Source organism: Oryctolagus cuniculus, chromosome 11 (assembly GCF_051225735.1).
Source record: "Oryctolagus cuniculus isolate XC-2025 breed Fujian yellow rabbit chromosome 11, ASM5122573v1, whole genome shotgun sequence".
NCBI classification, from domain to species: domain Eukaryota; kingdom Metazoa; phylum Chordata; class Mammalia; order Lagomorpha; family Leporidae; genus Oryctolagus; species Oryctolagus cuniculus.
In genome coordinates, this window is record NC_142877.1 from 58144259 (window position 1) to 58165529 (window position 21271).

Consider the following 21271-nt stretch of genomic DNA (forward strand, 5'->3'; position numbering starts at 1 on the left):
TTGCAGAGATCTTTCATTTGGGTGTTTTGTTTTGTTTTGTTTTACTTTTGCAGCAAATTTATTTTCATTAAATAGAATCCACACTCATCTACAGTCTGGATGAGGAACCACAGTGCTAATCATACATAATAAAGTACAAAGATCTAAGACATTATTTCATATATATGTGATTTTAGCATTTGGTGATCTCATGTAAAAAATTAATAATAAGCCATTTTTCATTAATTTTGGTTAGAGCAAATCTGACCCTCCCTGATCCTCTCCACACACAAAACTTTATATAATAGAATACACTATGCAGTAAAATCCACAAAAGCTTTAAATTTTTTGAACAGTTCTAAATTTTGAATAAACTTCACATTGGAGACTGAGTAGGTGAACTATTAGGAAACTGAAAACACAGTATAACATCTTAATGCAAAGATAGAGCAACCAAGGAAGAGGCCCTCTCATGCCCAGGGCTGAGATCCAAATGTCGTTGGAGAAAGTACAACACAGGTAGTGTCACACCCCTGGGACTTGCTGGAAAGCCATGAGAGGGAGTGCAGAGGGGAAGATATTAACTAGCAAGTGCCTTTTTTAATGGCAATTCTGCAATGATGATGAATGGGGTTCTGGAACTGGGACTCTGATATAGGATGTGGGCATTCTTTTTTTAAGTACTTTTAATTTTTTTTAAAGCTTTTATTGGGGCCAGCGCTGTGATATAGGAGGTAAAGCCGCCACCTGCAGTGCCAGCATCTCATGTGGGCACCGGTTCAAGTCCCAGCTGCTCAACTTCTGATCCAGCTCTCAGCTATGGCCCGGGAAAGCAGTGGAAGATGGCCCAAGTGCTTGGGCCCCTGCACCCATATGGGAAGACCTGGAGGAAGCTCCCGGCTCCTGGCTTCAGATTGGCACAGCTACGGCTATTGTGGCCAATTGGGGAGCGAACCAGCAGATGGAACACCTCTCTCTCTCTGCCTCTCCTTCTCTCTCTAACATTCAAATAAATAATAATAAATTTTAAAATATTTATTGAAAGAAAAAGTTACAAACAGTGAGAGGGAGAGACAGAGAGAGGTCTTCCATCCACTGATTCACTCCCCAAATGGCCACAACCGCCAGAGCTGGACCAATCTGAAGCCAGGATCCAGGAGCTTCCTCCAGGTCTCCCACATGGGTGCTAGGAAAGGCCCAAACACTTGGGCCATCTTCTCTGCCTTCCCAGGCCACAGCAGAGAGCTGGATCAGAAGAGGAGCAGCCAGGACTGGAACTGGTGCCAACATGGGATGCTGGCACTGCAGGCGGAGGATTAACCTACTGCAGCACAGCGTTGGCCCTGGGATGTGGGCATTCTAAGCAGCAGCTTAGATTTGTTTTTGTTTTTGTTTTTTCCCAAGTGTCTTGGCTTTCCATGCCTAAAATACTCTCATGGGCTCTTCGGTCAGATCCAAATGCCTTAAGGGCTGATTCTGAGGCCAGAGGGCTGTTAGGACATCTGCCATTCTATGAGTCTGCTGTATATCCCACTTCCCATGTTGGATCGTTCTCTCCTTTTTGATTCTGTCAGTTAGTATTAGAAGACACTAGTCTTATTTGTGTGATCCCTTTGACTCTTAGACCTATCAGTATGATCAATTGTGAACTGAAATTGATCACTTGCACTAGTGAGATGCCATTGGTACATGCAACCTTGATGGGGTTAAATTGGAATCCTCTGGCACATATCTAACGCCACCATTTGGGGCAAGTCCGATTGAGTATGTCCCAAATTGTACATCTCCTCCCTCTCTTATTCCCACTCTTATATTTAATAGGGATCACTTTTCAGTTAAATTTAAACACCTAAGAATAATTGTGTGTTAATCACAGAGTTCAACCAGTAGTACTAAAACCAAAAAAAATACTAAAAGGGATAAAGTATTAAGTTATACATCAACAGTCAGGACAAGGGCTGATCAAGTCACTGTTTCTCATAGTGTCCATTTCACTTCAACAGGTTTGCTTTTTGGTGCTCAGTTAATTGTCACCGATCAGGGAGAACATATGATATTTGACCCTTTGGGACTGGCTTAATTCACTCAGCATGATGTTTTCCAGGTTCCTCCATCTTGTTGCAAATGACCAGATTTTGTTGTTTTTTACTGCTGTATAGTATTCTATAGAGTACATGTCCCATAATTTCTTTATCCAGTCTACTGTTGATGGGCATCTGGGTTGGTTCCAGGTATTAGCTATTGTGAATTGAGCTGCAATAAACATTAAGGTGCAGACAGCTTTTTGTTTGCCAATTTAATTTCCTTTGGGTAAATTCCAAGGAGTGGGATGTCTGGGTTGTATGGTAGGGTTCTATTCAGGTTTCTGAGGAATCTCCAGACTGACCTCCATAGTGGTTTTACCACTTTGCATTCCCACCAACAGTGGGTTAGTGTCCCTTTTTCCCCACATCTATTGTTGGTAGATTGCTGAATGTGAGCCATTCTCATCGGGGTGAGGTGAAACCTCATTGTGGTTTTGATTTGCATTTCCCTGATTGCTAGTGACCTTGAACATTTTTTCATGTGTCTGTTGGCCATTTGGATTTCCTCTTTTGAAAAATGTCTATTGAGGTCCTTGGCCCATCTCTTAAGTGGGTTGCTTGCTTGGACGTTGTGGAGTTTCTTGATCTTTTTGTAGATTCTGGTCATCAACCCTTTATCTGTTGCATAGTTTGCAAATATTTTGTCCCATTCTGTCGGTTGCCTCTTCACTCTCCTGACTGTTTCTTTTGCAGTACAGAAACTTCTCAATTTGACGCAATCCCAAATGTTAATTTTGGCTTTGACTGCCTGTGCTTCCAGGGTCTTTTCCAAGTACAAGTCTTTGCCGGTACCTATATCTTGCAGGGTTTCTCCAATGCTCTCTAATAATTTGATGGTGTCAAGTAGTAGATTTAAGTCTTTAATCCATGTTGAGTGAATTTTTGTGTAAGGTGAAAGGTAGGGGTCTTGCTTCATGATTCTGCACGTGGAAATCCAGTTTTCCCAGCACCATTTATTGAATAGACTGTCCTTACTCCAGGGACTGGTTTTGGATTCTTGATCAAATATAAGTTGGCTGTAGATCTTGGGTTGATTTCTGGTGTTTCTATTCTGGTCCATTGGTCTATCCATCTGTTTCTGTACCAGTACCATGCTGTTTTGATAACAACTGCCCTGTAGTATATCCTGAAATCTGGTATTGTGATGCCTCCGGCTTTGTTTTTGTTGTACAAGATTGCTTCAGCTATTCGAGGTTTCCTGTGTCTCCATATGAATTTCAGCATCATTTTTTCCAGATCTGAGAAGAAGTTCTTCGGTATCTTGATTGGTATTGCATTGAATCTATAAATTGCTTTTGGGAGAATGGACATTTTGATGATATTGATTCTTCCAATCCATGAGCATGGAAGATTTTTCCATTTCTTGGTATCCTCTTCTATTTCTTTCTTTAAGGTTTTGTAATTCTCATCATAGAGATCTTTAATATCCTTGGTTAAGTTTATTCAAAGGTATTTGATTGTTTTTGTGGCTATTGTGAATGGGATTGATCTTAGAAGTTCTTCCTCAGCTGTGTCATTACCTGTGTATACAAAGGCTGTTGATTTGTGTGCATTGATTTTATATCCTGCTACTTTGCCAAACTCTTCTATGAGTTCCAATAGTCTCTTAGTAGAGTCTTTGGGTCCCCTAAATTAAGAATCATATCATCTGCAAAGAGGGATAGTTTGACTTCTTCCTTCCCAATTCGTATCCCTTTAATTTCTTTTTCTTGCCTAATAGCTCTGGCTAAAACTTCCAGAACTATACTGAATAGCAATGGTGAGAGTGGGCATCCCTATCTGGTACCACATCTCAGTGGAAATGCTTCCAACTTTTCCCCATTCAATAGGATGTTGGCCGTGGATTTTTCATAAATTGCTTTGATTGTATTGAGGAATGTTCCTTCCATACCCAGTTTGCTTAGAGTTTTCATCATGAAAGGGTGTTGTATAACCATATGATTATCTCAATAGACTCAGAGAAAGCATTTGATAAATAAGTAACTTTTAAAATAGGAGAAAAAGCTTATAAAATAATGCTAAAAGTATTTTATAAAACTGTAACAATGTATTTGTGTTTTAAATTAAATGCTACTATAAAAGAGCCAAAAGCCTGTTCGCTTAAAATTTTCATAAAGTAAAAATGTTATAATAAGCTAAGGTTAATTTATTATTGAAGAAAAGACACTTTTTATAAATTTAGTTTAGCTTACATGTATAATTTTGATCAATCTACAGTGGTATTTAGTGATGTCCTGGCCTTCCATTTGCTCAGTACTCACTCATTACACCCAGATTAACTGCCAGACCTCCAAGTTCCATTCATGGTAAATGCCCACTATGGATGTACCATATGTTACCTTTTATGCCATATTTTATTGTTCATTTCCATATGTAAACGTTTAGATATACAAGTAGTTAACTATTATGTTACCATAGCCTATAGTATGCAACATAGTTGCATACGAGCAATAGCTTATAAGCCTAGGTGTGTAGTTGGCTCTACTATGTAGGGTTCTGTACATACAATCTATGATGTTCACACAACAATGAAATCATCTAATGCTACATTTCCCAGAATTGAAGACTGTATCCAAAAAATCCTAAAAATGTACATTAATACTTTGTAATTGTTTATGTTTTACTATCTATATTTCTTACTTTTTTAGTTTGATTATGTGATTCTAGGATACTTGGATGAATTATTTTGTTAAGCCACCATTAAATCTACATAAGTAAACATAACAAAATAGCAAAGAACAAAAAAAAATCATTTATGATCATTTAGTTGCCTTAAACAAAACAAATAAATTAATGAGGAGTAATCTGTCTAGTTGCTTATCAACCGATTTCCACTGGTTTGTGTTAGACTGTGCATGCTCTTGTGAATCTTCACCTCTCTAGGGAGCTGTCCCCACTGTTGTATTGTTTTGCCCAAGTGCTTCACACAAGGGATTCATTAGGGGTCCCTTACCCTGAGCCACCAAGGACCTTTTTGTTTATATACTTACTTTCAATATTATCAACAACACTGTTTTCAAAGAAAGAAAAAGCCATAGTATTGATGTAAAATTAGAGCGATGCCCATCATCAGCTCTAAGAGAGTTCCTGACAGTCTAGAGGCCTTTGAATAGTAGTTTACTTTCAAATGGAGAAGTAATTAGAAAATGCTTCCTACAACAAAAATTATAAAGGCTTAGTGAGAAAAGCTTTGCCACGTGTCGGAGTTTAAAAATCAAAGGAGATCTAAGCCATATCAAAAGTACATGACTGTGGTTGTGGGGTCATCAGTTAAGAATGACCAGCAATTCGCATACAAGCCTTTGCTAACTCTTTCCTTTGCCTCTTCAGTCTTCAGGGTTATTGTAATTACTCAAGCAAAATAAGCAATGATGATGCTCAGAAAAGTAAGTACGATGTTGGATGATGTTTGAGATCTCACTTATTTTCAGATGACAGTTCCATCTGAGTAGCAAATTCAATTTTTTACCAAGATTGATGATGAGAAAACTTCTTAAATATCTGTAAAAGAGCCATAAACTCTTTACTGGTTGTAATGTTTTCATCAAGAGTGGGTGAGATGTGTGCATAGTTCACCCCAAAAAAAGACCTAGGAAGATGGTGGTAACTCCTGATAGACATATTATAAATTGAAAATATCATAAACCAAAAATACATTCAAAACACCTTACCTACAGAACACTGTAGGTTAATAACACAGTGCACTGAAGAGAATGGGTTGTTGGCCTTCCTGAACATGTGGCTGGCTGGGAGTTATTGGGTACAGCTCCTGTGAGCAGTAAGTAGTTTCATATTGCTAACCCAGGAAAAGATTAAAATTCAAAATTTTAAATACAGTTTCTTCTGAATGTGTATGGTTTTTACAGTACTGTAAAGTCCAAAAATCATAAGTAGAATTATCCTAAGGTGGGAACCATCTCTATATGTTATACATATATATTATATATATACTATTTTTGTACATTTATGTTCCATATTTTATATAATGACGTATTCCTACCTTCAGTTTATATAATGACCCATGAACTCAAAACCCAAAAATCTCAGTAACCAATAGAATGAATGTGATTCAGTCAGTCACGGTTTAGGGTCAGTTATTATTCCACACATTGTCTCTTAATAACTTTGAAAATAAAGGATGGGGCCAATGCTGTGGCATAGCGAGTAAAGCCAGCACCTACAGTACTGGCATCCCATATGGGTGCCAGTTCAAGTCCCAGTTGATCCACTTCTGATCCAGCTCTTTGCTATGACCCAAGTCCTTGGGCCACTACACCCACATGGGAGACCAGAAGAAGCTGCTGGCTCCTGGCTTCAGGTCAGCACAGCTCCGGCTGTTGCAGCTAATTGGGGAGTGAACCAGCATATGGAAGACCTCTCTGTCTCTCTCTCTCTCTTTCTCTCTCTCTCTCTCTGCCTCTCCTTCTCTCTGTGTAACTCTTTCAAATAAATAAATAAACCTTTAAAAAAAGAAAAGTATAGAAGAGAAGAGAAGAGAAAAGAGAGTATTAGTGATTGGAGAAAACAGTTGGGGCAACAGATATTGCCCACACCATTCAGGACTGAGGATTTTACCAGATCATGATCTGGGAGTTTCTAAGTAGAACAGAAAGAAGGTAGAGCCAATACAGGTGGTTTGTGGTGACTTCTGGACATCACACACAGTGGATTGGTGAGTGTGGCAGCTGTTTAATGGGGAGTTATTTCCAGTTTGGAGTTATTAAGAATAATATTGTTGTGAATATTATTGTATGAGTCTTTTGTAGACAACTGTTTTTATTTCTAACTCTACAAATGGAGAGAGAAAATTTGTTGATTCTATGACAGATGTTTAATTTTATAAAATATTGTTAAAAGACTTCCAAAACTAGTTGTACCATTTCTATTCTTATGAGAAATACAGATGAGAATGATAAATAACATTGTTAGTTAATTGGTTAAGATTAAGTAACATTAATTATTTTTAATTATTAATAATTAATTAATCATCTTCAACCAATTAACATTGTTAGTCTTTTCAATTGGAGCCATCCTAGCAGGTGGGAGAGAAGATTTCATTGTGATTTTTTGTTTCTCTCATAACATGATATCAACAACGTTTCATGTGTTAATGACTCATTTGTACGTCATCCACAGTGAAATGCCCAAGTCTTTTGCCCATTTTCACTAAATGCTCTTCAATATTTTATTTTCATAAGTCATTTACATATTCTATACGTAAGTACCTTGTCAAAAATACATGCCTCGGATATTTTTAAAGACTTAATTGTTTTATTTGAGAGAGTTAACACAGAGAGAGGGAGAGACAGAGAGAAACAGAGATCTTCTATCTACTGGTTCATTCCCACAGAAGGTTGCAACAGCCAGGGCTGAGCCAGGACAAAGTCAGGAGCCAAGAGCTTCATTCAGGTCTCCCACATACGTGGCAGGGGCCCAAACACTCTGGCTATCTTTTGCTGCTTTTCCAGCCCATTAGCAGGGAGCTGGATTGGAAACCGAGCAGCCAGGACTCAAACAGGTACCCATGGGATGCTGGCATTGCAGGCAATGGCTTTACCTGCTATGCTACAGTGCCAGCACTTGCTTCATATATTTTCCAAGGCTGACTTTACTATTTATTGCATTAATGGTGAATTTTGTGAAATACGTAATTTTAAGATTTATTTATTTGTTTGAAATTCAGAGTTACATAAAGAGAAAGAGAGAGAGAGAATGTCTTCCACTCACTGGTTCACTCCCCAAATGGCCACAGCAGCTTGGGCTGGGCCTGGGCAAATTCAAGAGCCAGCAGCTACATCCAGGTCTCCCACATGGATAGCAGGGGTCCAAGCACTTGAGCCATCTTTCTCTGCATTCCCAGGCACATTCGCAGGAAGTTAGGTCAGAAGTAGAGCATATGAGACTAAAACTAGCACTTGTACAAGAAGCTGGTGTAGCAGGCAGCAACATATTTATAATTATTTATGTATGTGGAGTACATATTTATAATTACATTTTACTAATTTGTAAGTATTTTTATAGTTGTTACTTTTTTGCCCTGCAAGAAGTCTTTGCAGGACAATGCAGATTTTCTCCTTTGTTTCTAATGGAAATTTTCTTGTTCCATGTCTATCAAAATCCCTGTAGCATTCTTCCCAGAAAGAGAAAAATGTATTCTTCTGAAATTATTTTTGGAAATGGAATGTGAATGAGGTTTTCAGGTGTTTTCTCCATGTGGAAATTTCTACTACTATGGATTCAAAATCCTTTTTTCTTTTCCTTCTCCCATTTACTTGGCTGGGAACCTTAAAGAAATGAATTGACCACATTCGTGTGAACCCAAATATGGAGTCTCTATGATGTCTCCTTTATCTGTTTTCCATCCTTACACAGATACCATTGGGGCTCATTCACTATGTCTTATATCAAGTCTAAAAATAAGGTTGAATAGGTTATTTAATCAGTACTGTTCAGTTTTGATCTAATACTTATATAGGTGCCATTTTCTTACAAAATTTTAGAACTATCTTGTCAACTACTTCAAAAACCTCTGCTGTATTTTGTACTAAGATTACATGCATTGCATCAGACAATGTGGAGAAAGCTAACATGTCAGCAATATCCATTATGTCATAAACCTGGTAAATGTGTCTATTTAGCTCCACTCATTTCTGCAACTAGAATTTATGGGCTTTGTACATGTTCCACTTGATTTATTCTTGTTAGGTTGGAAGTATGTTTTAATATTTTTATTGTGTATATTTCAGGTATACAACATGATATTAAAAGATTATAAGATAGGCCGGCGCCGCAGCTCACTAGGCTAATCCTCCGCCTAGCGGCGCCGGCACCCTGGGTTCTAGTCCCGGTCGGGGCGCCGGATTCTGTCCCGGTTGCCCCTCTTCCAGGCCAGCTCTCTGCTGTGGCCAGGGAGTGCAGTGGAGGATGGCCCAGGTGCTTGGGCCCTGCACCCCATGGGAGACCAGGAAAAGCACCTGGCTCCTGGCTCCTGCCATCGGATCAGCGCGGTGCGCCGGCCACAGCGCGCCGGCCGCGGCGGCCATTGGAGGGTGAACCAACGGCAAAGGAAGACCTTTCTCTCTGTCTCTCTCTCTCTCACTGTCCACTCTGCCTGTCAAAAATAAATAAATAAATAAATAAATAAAAAGATTATAAGATACACATAAACATGAAATCTGGAAGTGTGATGGCACCAAACATTTTTTTCATATTTGCTTTGACCCTTTGGGGTCTATTGTGGTTTCATATAAATTTTTCTCTTTCTGGGAAGAATGCTATGGGGATTTTGATAGGGATTGAACTGAATCTATATGTTGCTTCAGGTAGTAGAGACATTTTAACCATATTAATTCTTCTGATCTTTGAGCATGGTAGATCTTTCAACTAATTCATACCCTCTTGTTTCTTCCATCAGTGTTTTACACAGGTCCTTTTGGGTGCCCTTTCTTCCTGCACATCTCCATCCTAATTGGTATTAGACATTTCCAGCGTGAGGAGCTCTGCTGGAAATAGTTTGTCTCATCTTTTCTGTACAAAAACATCTTACCTTTTTCTTCACTTCAGCAGATGTTTGCTGAGGACAGAAGCTCAGATTGACAGTTGTGGTTACTGCCGTGGTCATCCCTTTCAGCATTATAAGGACGCAATTCCATTTTCCTCCTATGGGTCAGTTCTCTGCTGGTCTGTTCCCAAATGTCTGAGCCCTATATATTTTCCTGCCATGCTGAACTGCCCCCAAAAGTTTGGAAGTTTTCTCTGCTGTGCTCTGCGTACATTTGGAATGTCTTGGAGGGGTTTCTCTCAATTCTTCCTTCTGCTTTGGAAAGCTTGGAAATATTCAGAGAATGTATGACTCAAACTTGCACCCTCTCCCAGGCTTTGAAAAACGCCCCTCAGTGCCTGGTGAAAACCTATGGGAAAGAAAGTGAAAACTGATTCTGATTGAAGAAATCTCTGAACAACTCTCACAAAAGCCCCAGCTGCTAAAAGTGCATTAATGGCTTTGGTCATTTATTTTTATTCTAAGCTATTGCAAATTCTTCCACCTCCATCCCCTCTGTCACAGGTGAGAACAACTGAGTGTCACTTTTTCCCATAAATGACTTCTTTCTTTACTCAGTTTCTGTCACGTGGGTTTCTTCAGATCCTCAGATCTCTGACATAACTTTCTAAATCTGTGATTTTTTTGGTTATTTTGGTTTGGTTTGGTTTGGTTGCTGAAGTGAAAGCCACAGTCTTTTGCAACTCTCAGTACCCTAACAAGAGAGGACACTAGCAATACTTGCTATAGATACCACGCCATTCACCTCAAATCTCTCCAAATTCTTCCTGAAAACATGAAACAAACTTGGAGTCAATGATGAAAAACAAGACAATAACAACCTTCATTCTGCTGGGACTGACGGATGATCCTCAGCTTCAGGCTCCAGTGTTTGTGTTTCTCTTTCTCACTTACATACTGAGTGTAACTGGGAATCTGACCATCCTATTCCTCACCTTATTAGATTCCCACCTGAAGACACCCATGTACTTTTTCTTACAGAATTTTGCTTTATTAGAAATTTTGTTTACATCTGCTTGTATTCCTAGATATTTATACAACATAGCAACAGGTGACAGGTCAATTACTTTCAATGTTTGTGTCATTCAAGTGTTCTTTATTGATGTGTTTGGAGTAACTGAATTTTTTCTCCTGGCCACCATGTCCTATGACCGCTACGTGGCCATCTGCAAACCCCTGCACTACGTGACAATCATGAGCTACAAAGTCTGTGGAAAGCTTGTCTTCTGCTGCTGGACAGTTGGTGTGTTGATCATACTCCCACCACTGATCATGATACTAGGTCTACAATTCTGTGACTCGAATGTCATTGATTATTTCTTCTGTGATTCATCCCCTATCATGAAGATTTCATGCTCAGACACATGGCTTTTGGAACAGATGGTAATGACCTGTGCTGTGTTAGCCTTCATCACCACCCTCCTGTGTGTGGTTCTGTCCTATGTATACATCATCAAGACCATTCTGAGATTCCCTTCTGCCCAGCAAAGGAAAAGGGCCTTTTCCACCTGCTCTTCTCACATGATTGTGGTTTCCATCACCTATGGAAGCTGCATCTTCATCTACGTCAAACCTTCAGCAAAAGAATCTGTAGCTATCAACAAGGGGGTGACAGTGCTGATGACGTCCATTGCTCCCATGTTGAACCCATTCATTTACACTCTGAGAAACCAGCAAGTGAGACAAGCGTTCAAGGATGCATTCAAAAGAACTGCATTACCCTCAAAGAAGTAAGAGAATGATATGCCATAAATATATACAGTTTGGGGCCAGCACTGTGGTACAACAGGTAAAGCCGCCACCTGCAGTGCCGGCATCCCATATGGGCACAGATTCGAGGCCCTTGGGCCCCAGCGCCCATGTTGGAGACCTAGAAGAAACTCCTGGCTCCTAGCTCCTGGCTTCAGATCAGCGCAGCTCCAGCCATTGTGGCGAATTGGGGAGTAAACCAGCAGATGGAAGACCTTTCTCTCTCTCTCTGTCTCTCATTCTCTCTCTGTGTAACTCTGACTTTCAAGTAAAATAAATAAATCTTTAACAAAAAAATTTTTTGTCTGTTCTACTTAATATGACTGGTTTAATTCTGTAATTAATACACAGTTATTCTTAAGTGTTAAAAATTAACTGAAATGTGATCCCTGTTAAACATAAGAGTGGGAATAAGAGAGGGAAGAGATGTATAATTTGGGACATGCTCAAGCTGACTTGCCCCAAATGGTAGAGTTAAAAACATACCAGGAGATTCCAATTCAATCCCATCAAGGTGGCATGTACCAATGCCATCTCACTAGTCCAAGTGATCAATTTCAGTTCACAATTGATCATAATGAAAGGACTAAGAGTCAAAGGGAGCACATAAACAAGTCTAGTACCTGCTAACACTAACCGATAGAATAAATAAAGGGGAGAGTGACCCAACATGGGAAGTGAGATACTCAGCAGACTCATAGAATGGCAGATGTCCTAAATAGCACTCTGGTCTCAGAATCAGCCCTAAAGGCATTCGGATCTGGCTGAAAAGCCCATGAGAGTATTTCAGGCATGGAAAGCCAAGACACTCTGGCAAAAGATCTCTGTGAGTGAGATCCCAGTGGAAAGAACAGGTCTTCAAAGAAGGAGGTACCTTTCTCTGAAGGGAGGAGAGAACCTCCACTTTGACTATGACCTTGTCTAAACAAGATAAGAATCGGAGAACTCAGAGGGCTTCCATAGCCTTGGAAACTCATGACTGGAGCATAGGGAGATTACTGATGCCATAGACAGGAGTGTCAATTGGTAAAGTCAACAACAGGAGTCACTGTGCACTTACTCCTCATGTAGGATCTCTGTCCTTAATGTGCTGTGTATTGAGATTTAATGCTATAACGAGTACTCAAACAATATATTTCGCTTTGTGTTTCTATGGGGGTGCAAACTGTTGAAATCTTTACTTAATGTATACTAAACTGATCCTCTGTAAAAAAAAAAAAAAAGAAAAAAGAAATTATCAACTCCCAACTTGACTCTCACTGGGATTAAACATGACAATGGGTCTGATCTGATTTCATCATCATTTAAAAAAAATCATCTATTATTTTTCACTTTATGTTTCTGTGTGAGAGCAAACTGTTGAAATCCTTACTTAATGTATACTAAGCTGATCTTCTGTATATTAAGATAATCGAAAATGAATCTTGATGTGAATGGAAGGGGAGAGGGAGTGGGAAAGGGGAGGGTTGTGGGTGGGAGGGACGGTATGTGGGGGAAGCCATTGTAATGCATAAATCGTACTTTGGAAATTTATATTCATTAAATAAAAGTTTAAAAAAAATAAATAAATAAAAAATATGTATACAGTTTAATTTTGATTTATCAATTTTAAAAGTAACATTAATCAAAACAACCAAGTTAAATTTGTAAAAGACAATGCTAAAGAAGCCATTGTAGGCCGGCGCCGCGGCTCACTAGGCTAATCCTCCGCCTAGCGGCGCCGGCACACCGGGTTCTAGTCCCGGTCGGGGCGCCGGATTCTGTCCCGGTTGCCCCTCTTCCAGGCCAGCCCTCTGCTGTGGCCAGGGAGTGCAGTGGAGGATGGCCCAGGTGCTTGGGCCCTGCACCCCATGGGAGACCAGGAAAAGCACCTGGCTCCTGGCTCCTGCCATCGGATCAGCGCGGTGTGCCGGCCACAGCGCGCCGGCCGCGGCGGCCATTGGAGGGTGAACCAACGGCAAAGGAACACCTTTCTCTCTGTCTCTCTCTCTCACTGTCCACTCTGCCTGTCAAAAAAAAAAAAAAGAAAGAAAAAAAAAAGAAGCCATTGTAATCAATATTCTGTACTTTGGAAATTTATATTCATTAAATAAAAGTTAAAAAAAGATCATAAATTCACAAATGTAAATTATTTGTTACAAAATCACTCTGTGTCTTTCTTGCCTATGTATTAACTCAGATTAACTTCTTCAAAGTATCCTAAAGCCCAAATTTCATTTTATTCTTTTTTCTTCATGTAATGAACCATTACTGGGATAACAACCCTTACCAAAAAAATTGCCTCTATGTTCATAGCAAATATATTAATTGCTTTAGGCTAACTGAAACCACAAAATACTACAAATATTTACAAGGGAAAACAATACCACAAAACAATATGAAAATTAGTGCCAAATTTACGAAGAACATGCTTGCAAGAAATTGACACTACTTGCCACAATATGAGCAACACTGTAAGTAAATTTAATCTGAATCGGAAGAGGAAAGCAAGTAGGGAGGGAGAAAGGAAAAGAACACAAGAAAATAAAAAGGAAAAGGAAAGCAATGAGAGACAAGACAAAGGTGGGGAGATGAAGGAAACGGGGCAGTTGAGTGGGACTCTGCTCTATCAAAATCCTGCCAGTGAGTCTTAATGGTTGGGGTTGGCCAACTATGCAACAGGGCCAAAAACAGACCAATGATCTGACCCTCCAGAAAATTTATTCTATGACCTGTGAGACCCAGTCTTACAAATTTCACAAATATATACCCTGACCTCTGACTTCAGGGTTGTTTGGCCAAAGACAAGGCTATAGAAGGTCAGCATTTAGGAGGAGAGTAAAGTCGGATATCTATTTTGCTCATTTCTTCCTGTCATAAATGACAGCGATTGGCTACATCCAACTTTGGAACACCAGAACGGAACTTTTGCTGAGTCTTTATATCTCTTCCTCCACTTTTTGAAGCACTGACTCATCACTGAAGAAGAAAAGTGAAGAGTTAGAAATCAGTCATCAATGATGTCATTATCAAGGACTATCTAGCAGTGATGCATATACTCTCTGACAAGCTATATCTTGCCATCAGGGACATTTTTCTGCACTAATTCCTGGCTAAAGAATTTATCAGATATGTAAAGGACATAAATAAACAGTTTATATTTTTTGGGTCAGAAAAATTAAGTATAAAAAAAAGTGAAATGAGGATTTGTATGCTGGATTGTTAATAGTAAAATATTAAAGAATGAATGTTTCCATTCAAATTGAGGGACAACACAATGATGTCTCCACTCATCACATCTCTTTAACACTACACTGGAAGCTGTGGCTAAAGAAATAAGGCAAGGGCCGGCGCCGTGGCTCACTAGGCTAATCCTCCACCTTGCGGCGCCAGCACACCGGGTTCTAGTCCCGGTCGGGGCGCCGGATTCTGTCCGGTTGCCCCTCTTCCAGGCCAGCTCTCTGCTGTGGCCAGGGAGTGCAGTGGAGGATGGCCCAGGTGCTTGGGCCCTGCACCCCATGGGAGACCAGGAGAAGCACCTGGATCCTGCCATCGGATCAATGCAGTGCGCCGGCGGCAGCACGCCAGCCGCGGTGGCCATTGGAGGGTGAACCAATGGCAAAGGAAGACCTTTCTCTCTGTCTCTCTCTCTCACTGTCCACTCTGCCTGTCAAAAGAAAGAAAGAAAGAAAGAAAGAAAGAAAGAAAGAAAGAAAGAAAGAAAGAAAGAAAGAAAGAAAGGAAAAAATTCAGGCCTCCAAAATGGAAAGGGAGAAACAATTCCATCTTTATTTGGAGACTGTATGATTGTCTATGTGGAAAATCCTCTGGAATCTGTTGTAAAACTACTAGGATTGGTGTAGGCACTTAGGTAAGTGGTTAAGATGCTAGTGTCCCACACCAGAGTACCTGGCTTTGAATCCCAGCTTCTAATTGTGACTCAGCTTTCTGCTAATGCATATTTTCCAAGACAGCATTGATGATGCAAATTATTGGGTTGGGTTAAGCATGGATTGAGTTCCAGCTCTGGGCTTCAGGCAGAACCAATTCCAGTCAATGCAGGTATTTGGGGGAGTGAACCAGTCAATGGGACAATAGGAGTACATTTCTCTCTCTCCCTCTCTTTCTCTCTCTTCCTCCCTCCCTCTCAAATAAAATTTTTCAAAACCACTAGAACAATAAGTGTATTTAGTAAGTGTGAAATATAACATCAATATACAAAAATCAGTTCTCTCTACACTTGAAAAAAAATCAAAATTGAAATTATTAATAAACAACACTGCCAATAATTGCTTCAAAGTAGAAAATATTTAGTGATAAATTTGGCCAAATATCTATGTACAGAAAGCTACAAAACATGGCTGATGGAAATTAAAGACAAAAACAAATGGAGAAATACACTATATTCATAGAATAGAAGACTCAGTATTACTAAGATGTCAGTTCACCCGAGTGCTTCTGTAGGTTTAATACAACCTCCACCAAAATCTCAGCAGATTTTTCTGTATGAATTGAAAAACTGATTCTAAAAATTATATCTACATGCAAAGGTATAGGATAGCTAAAACAGCTTTGAGAAAGAGCATTGGGAAATCTGACTTAAAGATATATAAAGCTATAGTAATCAATACAGTATAGAAAAATAGGCCAATACACCAATAGAAAAGAGTCCAGAAATAAACATACATACATATATTGTCATTTTATTTTTGACAAAGATGTTAAACATCAAAAAGTATATAACTACAGATTCTACACTATAGAATATTCACTACAGAGTCATTAAAGAGAAATGACAGTCCAGATAGTCATACAAATGAATTTGGACATATATTGTAACAATCTCCTAGGAAACAAAAGCTTAGAAAAGCTGGCACAAATTAATTCTAAGGGGTTTTTTCCTATATTTATGAAAAGCAAATGCATTTGTAATGAAAAATCTTCCCACCACATAAACTCCAAATAGCATCCCAAGGAGATGACTCTACATATTCCATAATTTACATAAAATCTTCAAAATGAGAACACAACAAAACACATTCATTTTAAGGTCCATAATAGGGGTAGACATTTGACTCAGCAGTTAAGACTCTGCTTGGGATGCCTGCATCCTGTATTGGAGTGCCTGGTTTTAAGCGTCACTTCCAGCTTTCTGCTAAGGTGCACAGGGGGTGGGGAGCAACAGATGACAGCCTGCCATGTGCTTGGGAGACCCTGCCTGAGTTCCTGGCTCCCGGCTTTCACCTGGCCCAGTCCTGGCTCTTTTGGACATTTGGGGAGTGAACCAATAGATAGAAGATCTCTGTTTCTCTGCGTCTCTCTCTCTCTCTCTCTCTCTCTGTGTGTGTGTGTGTGTGTGTGTGTGTGTGTCTCCCTGCCTTTCAAATGAGATGAAAATAATGTTTCAAAGTCCAGAAAAATCTGTTTACAAAAACCTGGTGAAGATTTAAAGGTAAGAAAATTCACTAGCCAATCTCCCATTATCATAGATTATCACAGCCTAAGTCAAGTGTTAGCAAATTGTCTCCAGCAGTATATAAAAAGGGCATGAAACATTAGAATTGGCTCTAGGAAAAAATGTTATATTTAAAATAAGATATACAATTCACTGCATGTAAACAACTTAATTTCTAAACAGGTATTAGGAGTTACCATAATTTTTAAGTAATGCAAAAAATTTGAAGCCCAATAACATTTACAGAAAAAAATTTTCAACATGTATGAGAATAGAAATGTTTATTGGTTGAAAAATAATAAAATGGGTTAACACAGAAGCACACTGAGAAATTAAAATTATGTATAGAAGTCAGTGTGGTGTTTTAGAGAGAATTTTGCTAACAAGATGTAAAAGTCACTTTAGGCTGGCGCCGTGGCTCACTTGGCTAATCCTCCGCCTACAGCGCCGGCAGCCAGGGTTCTAGACCCGGTCGGGGCACCGGATTCTGTCCCGATTGCTCCTCTTCCAGTCCAGCTGTCTGCTGTGTCCTGGGAAGGCAGTGGAGGATGACCCAAGTCCTTGGGCCCTGCACCCGCATGGGAGACCAGGAGAAGCACCTGGTTCCTGGCTTCAGATCAGCGCGGTGCACTGGCCGCAGCAGTCATGAGGGGTGAACCAACAGAAAAGGAAGACCTTTCTCTCTTTCTCTCACTGTCCATGCTGCCTGTCAAAACAAAACATAACAAAAAAGTCACTTCAGTTCTGACATTCTAAACCTAGGAATTAGCTTAAATTTTGCAAAAAATATTTGTGGAAGGACAATATACAAAAAAAACTAAATTACTGAAGAATGATTTTTGGTAATTCTCACTAGATTAGTGGGTATTCACACATTTTGTGATTTTAATTAAAGCTGTAATGAGGGAGAACACTGGGCTCGGCAATCTTAGAGCCACCAGAGATGAGGAGTAAATGTCAGCGGACACAGGTACTTTACCATCTGATTTTTTTAAATATTTATTTACTTACTAAGCAGAGTGAGAGTGAGAGAGGGAGGGTGGGAGAGATGGGGCTGGGGGGATTTCTTCTACTGGTTCATTCCTCCAAAAGTTTTCAATAGCCAGAACTCGGTCAGACCAACGCAGGAACCAGGAGCTCCACTCAGCTCTCGCACATGGGTAGCAGGAATTCAAGTACCTGGGCCATCAGCTGCTTCCCGGGTGCATTAGCAAGAAGCTGGGTCAGAAGAGTACTCAGGTCTCCTAATCAGCCACTCTCATGTGGGATGCAGAAATCCCACGCTGTGGCTTAACCCGCAGGCCTCAATGCCTGCCCCCACCAGCTCTGTTCAATGCTGTTGGCCTGTACTGGCTGCTCCATTGCCACCTCTCTTTCTCTGAGGACACTGTCGGCACTGCTGCGTTTTTCAGGATTTCTGCCAAGTTCATTACACAGAAGATTCATTAGTGATTTTTGAAATTGGATTCCCAAAGTGCTTTTGTGTATTCATTTCATTTCAGCTTTGGCTAATAAATCAAATGCTAATCTCATTAGTGAAAAAGCTTCTCACTCTATACATAGGATTCAGAGTATCAACGTGTAAAACCAGAGAGCTCCTGGCATTTTAAAACCTGTCAATACGGTATTACTTTCACACTTAGAGCAGCTTACAGTGGGTGGAGTCCTTGAGGAGAAAGCTTCGTCAATGTGTCAAAGAGGAAAATGTTGAAGATCAAGGACATTTCAGAGGGTAACAAATGGACTGACAATCCGTGAGGCTGAGTGGCCAGAGGTTCAAACACAAGCCTGGAGAAGAAATCAGTCTCCTGAGAGACTGCAGGGAAATGGAAGGTGCTGTTGACTCCCAGGAAAGTAAGTCCAATCTCTGTGACCTCGCTTATTTTTTAACTTTTTTCAACATACCAGGTATATAAAAACTGTTCCTATTTTGAGGGTACTATGTGATGTTTCAATGCTTGTACACTTTATGTAAGATCCAATCGAGGTAAATATATCTCTCCCTCCTAAAGTTTAGCATTTCATTTTTTAATTTATATTTTGTAAGCCTATTCTTTATTTTGCTATTATTTATTTGAAAGGCAGAGACAGAGACAGACAGAAAGACCTTCTGCTAGTTAGCTCACCCCCAAGTGTTCACAACAGCTGGGGCTGGCCCAAGCCAAGCTAGGAGCCTGGAACTCCTTGTCTTCGGCATGGGTGGAAAGCATCCAAGTATCTGAACCATCGCCTGCTGCCTCCCAGGGTGCGCATGGGCAGGAAGCAGAGCTGGGATGAAAGCCAGGCTCTCTCTCCATCTAGGATGCTGGAGTCCCAGGCAGCGTCTTCACCACTGCATCAAACTTCCATCCCTACATTGAACATTTCTCTATGATAAAAGCGAAGCTTTCTTTTTGAGAGATTAGATCTGAGTTTCTTCAGAGAAGTTGATTTTTTAATATCATTTAATTTTTACAAGTTTCATGTATTTCATATATACAGATTTAGGAACATGGTGATACTTCCCACCCATGCTGCAACCCTTCCTCCTCCCTCTCCCATTCCCACTCTTAACTTTTCCAAAGATATATTTTCAGCCTACTTAATACCCCTAAGTTAACCTTACATTAAGTAAGAGTTCAACAAAGAGTATGAATAAAAAAACACTGTTCTCAACAGTAGAGACAGGGCCATAAACAATCATCAAATCTCAAAATGTCCATTTCACTCCAATATATTACATTACATTTTGGAGAAGTTGATTTCACCTATATGTGTCAAAATGAGTGATGCTATAGCTTTTTGAAACATTTTAAAAAATAAGCTTATATATGAATTGTAATAATTTTTGTAGGAAGCAGAACCTCTGAATAAACCACTTAGGCATGATCGTAAATAATTACTATTATCTAGATTGTGGCCTCATTCTAAGCTGTTGTAAACTCACCCTCCACTTCAAAGTGAAAGCAGTGTGTATTTATATGCACAGGCATGTTTGCACATAGCTCATGAGCTCAAAATTGATAGAATTAATGACTTCGGCAATCTCAAAATTTTTTTTTAAATCTTGGAAAGATATATAAAGAACATAGAAATATCAGTTACAGTTCAGTTTCAATAATTTTCTCCAACTATCTGCTAGTGTTTTGTACAAGAGGAAAATATTAAAAGTTTGGGAAACAATATAGATATCTTTAAACAAAGGGTGCTACTCAGTGTGGCCAGTATGTTTCTACCAAACTGTTTCAGAGAGCTGGAGGAGACTTGGCAGCAGCTGAGCTGGGCTCTGATAGTTTCTCTCCATTTTCTCTGCTTAGTTCTTCCCAGGGTGTCCCTGCAATGCCAAGGAATGGCTGGAGCTCCCCAGAAAGCACACACGTGGTTTTCTCTATGTTTGTGACCCACACTTTGGGATGTTACTGGGGACTAGACACATCCAAAGGAAGGAAATTTTTTAATAAACCAGGGAAACTATTCATATTACAATCTAATGGTGCCTCCAGGAAAATTTTTTCCCACCCGTTGATGGATGCAAGTCTCAAACTCTAGACATACTGATTCAGTATTAAAAATATTTGAGATCATCAACATAGTTATCAGTGATGGCTGGAGAAATCACAGGAGAACCACTGGTGCAAATTCAGAACAGAAAGTTCTTTAACATGATTATGTCACTGAAAGGTGAATTAAGAAGTAAACACAGCATCAATAAGGGAAGATGATTTCACCTGCCCAAGACAGAGAGCTAAGCCCAGGATTCAGTGTTCTTGGCTTTGATTATTACGATAGCTGAGCAGGTATCAGATAGACAGTTCAGAGAGCCTCATGTTTTACAACAAAGAGCAGATGATGAATTGATACCCAATTTGACAAGTTTTGGATTTAATGTTTACACTTCTGTAAGTAGTAGTTACAATATATGTGGATGTATTTGCAGAAGGAAAATGTGAATGTGAATGTTCCAAAATAGTAACTGTTCTGTCATTTTACATTCTCTGCCCATTTTTACATATCAGACTTAATTTTTTAATTTTATACATGAACCATATAATAAAAAAAGTGTCAAGATTAAATATTTGAAAGATGGAATAAAAAGAGAGGAATTAGTCACACTTTAGAGCCATTATCTTGCCTAATTGGACATTTACTATACAGGAAAGATGGTTTTCTCATGGAATAATGGCTTTTACACTTGTAATAAAGCAATGAAATGTATAAAGTCTCTAACATTTTCCAAAGTTTTCAGGGCTGAGTTCAACACGACAGGGAAGCATCTGGTGTCCCTAAGCAGAAGAGAATGAAACTCAAAGGAGGTAGGTGAGCTCCTGAGGTGGGATGTCACTACAGCTTAGTGGATCCATTGAGATTGCTTTTGTGTGACCCTATCTTTCAGAGCTCCAGCTCTCAAGAAAACCAAGATCTTGACTAAGGATACTTCTCTGAGTGGCATAAAAGTGAGAATCTGACACATTATTGGACTTGAGC

At 39.6% G+C, this 21271-nt stretch overlaps 1 protein-coding gene across 1 annotated transcript; it reads left to right on the forward strand.

Moving 5' to 3' along the window:
* Window positions 1-10419: 10419 nt before the first annotated feature.
* LOC100344719 (olfactory receptor 6C2-like) lies at window positions 10420-11358 on the forward strand. The gene has a single exon (XM_002711051.3). The coding sequence runs from the start codon at window positions 10420-10422 to the stop codon at window positions 11356-11358; it is 939 nt and encodes a 312-aa protein (XP_002711097.3).
* Window positions 11359-21271: the final 9913 nt, after the last annotated feature.

What these genes read in the sequence shown, in the direction of transcription:
- LOC100344719 (XM_002711051.3), top strand. Translation starts at nt 10,420, where the DNA reads ATGATGAAAAACAAGACAATAACAACCTTCATTCTGCTGGGACTGACG.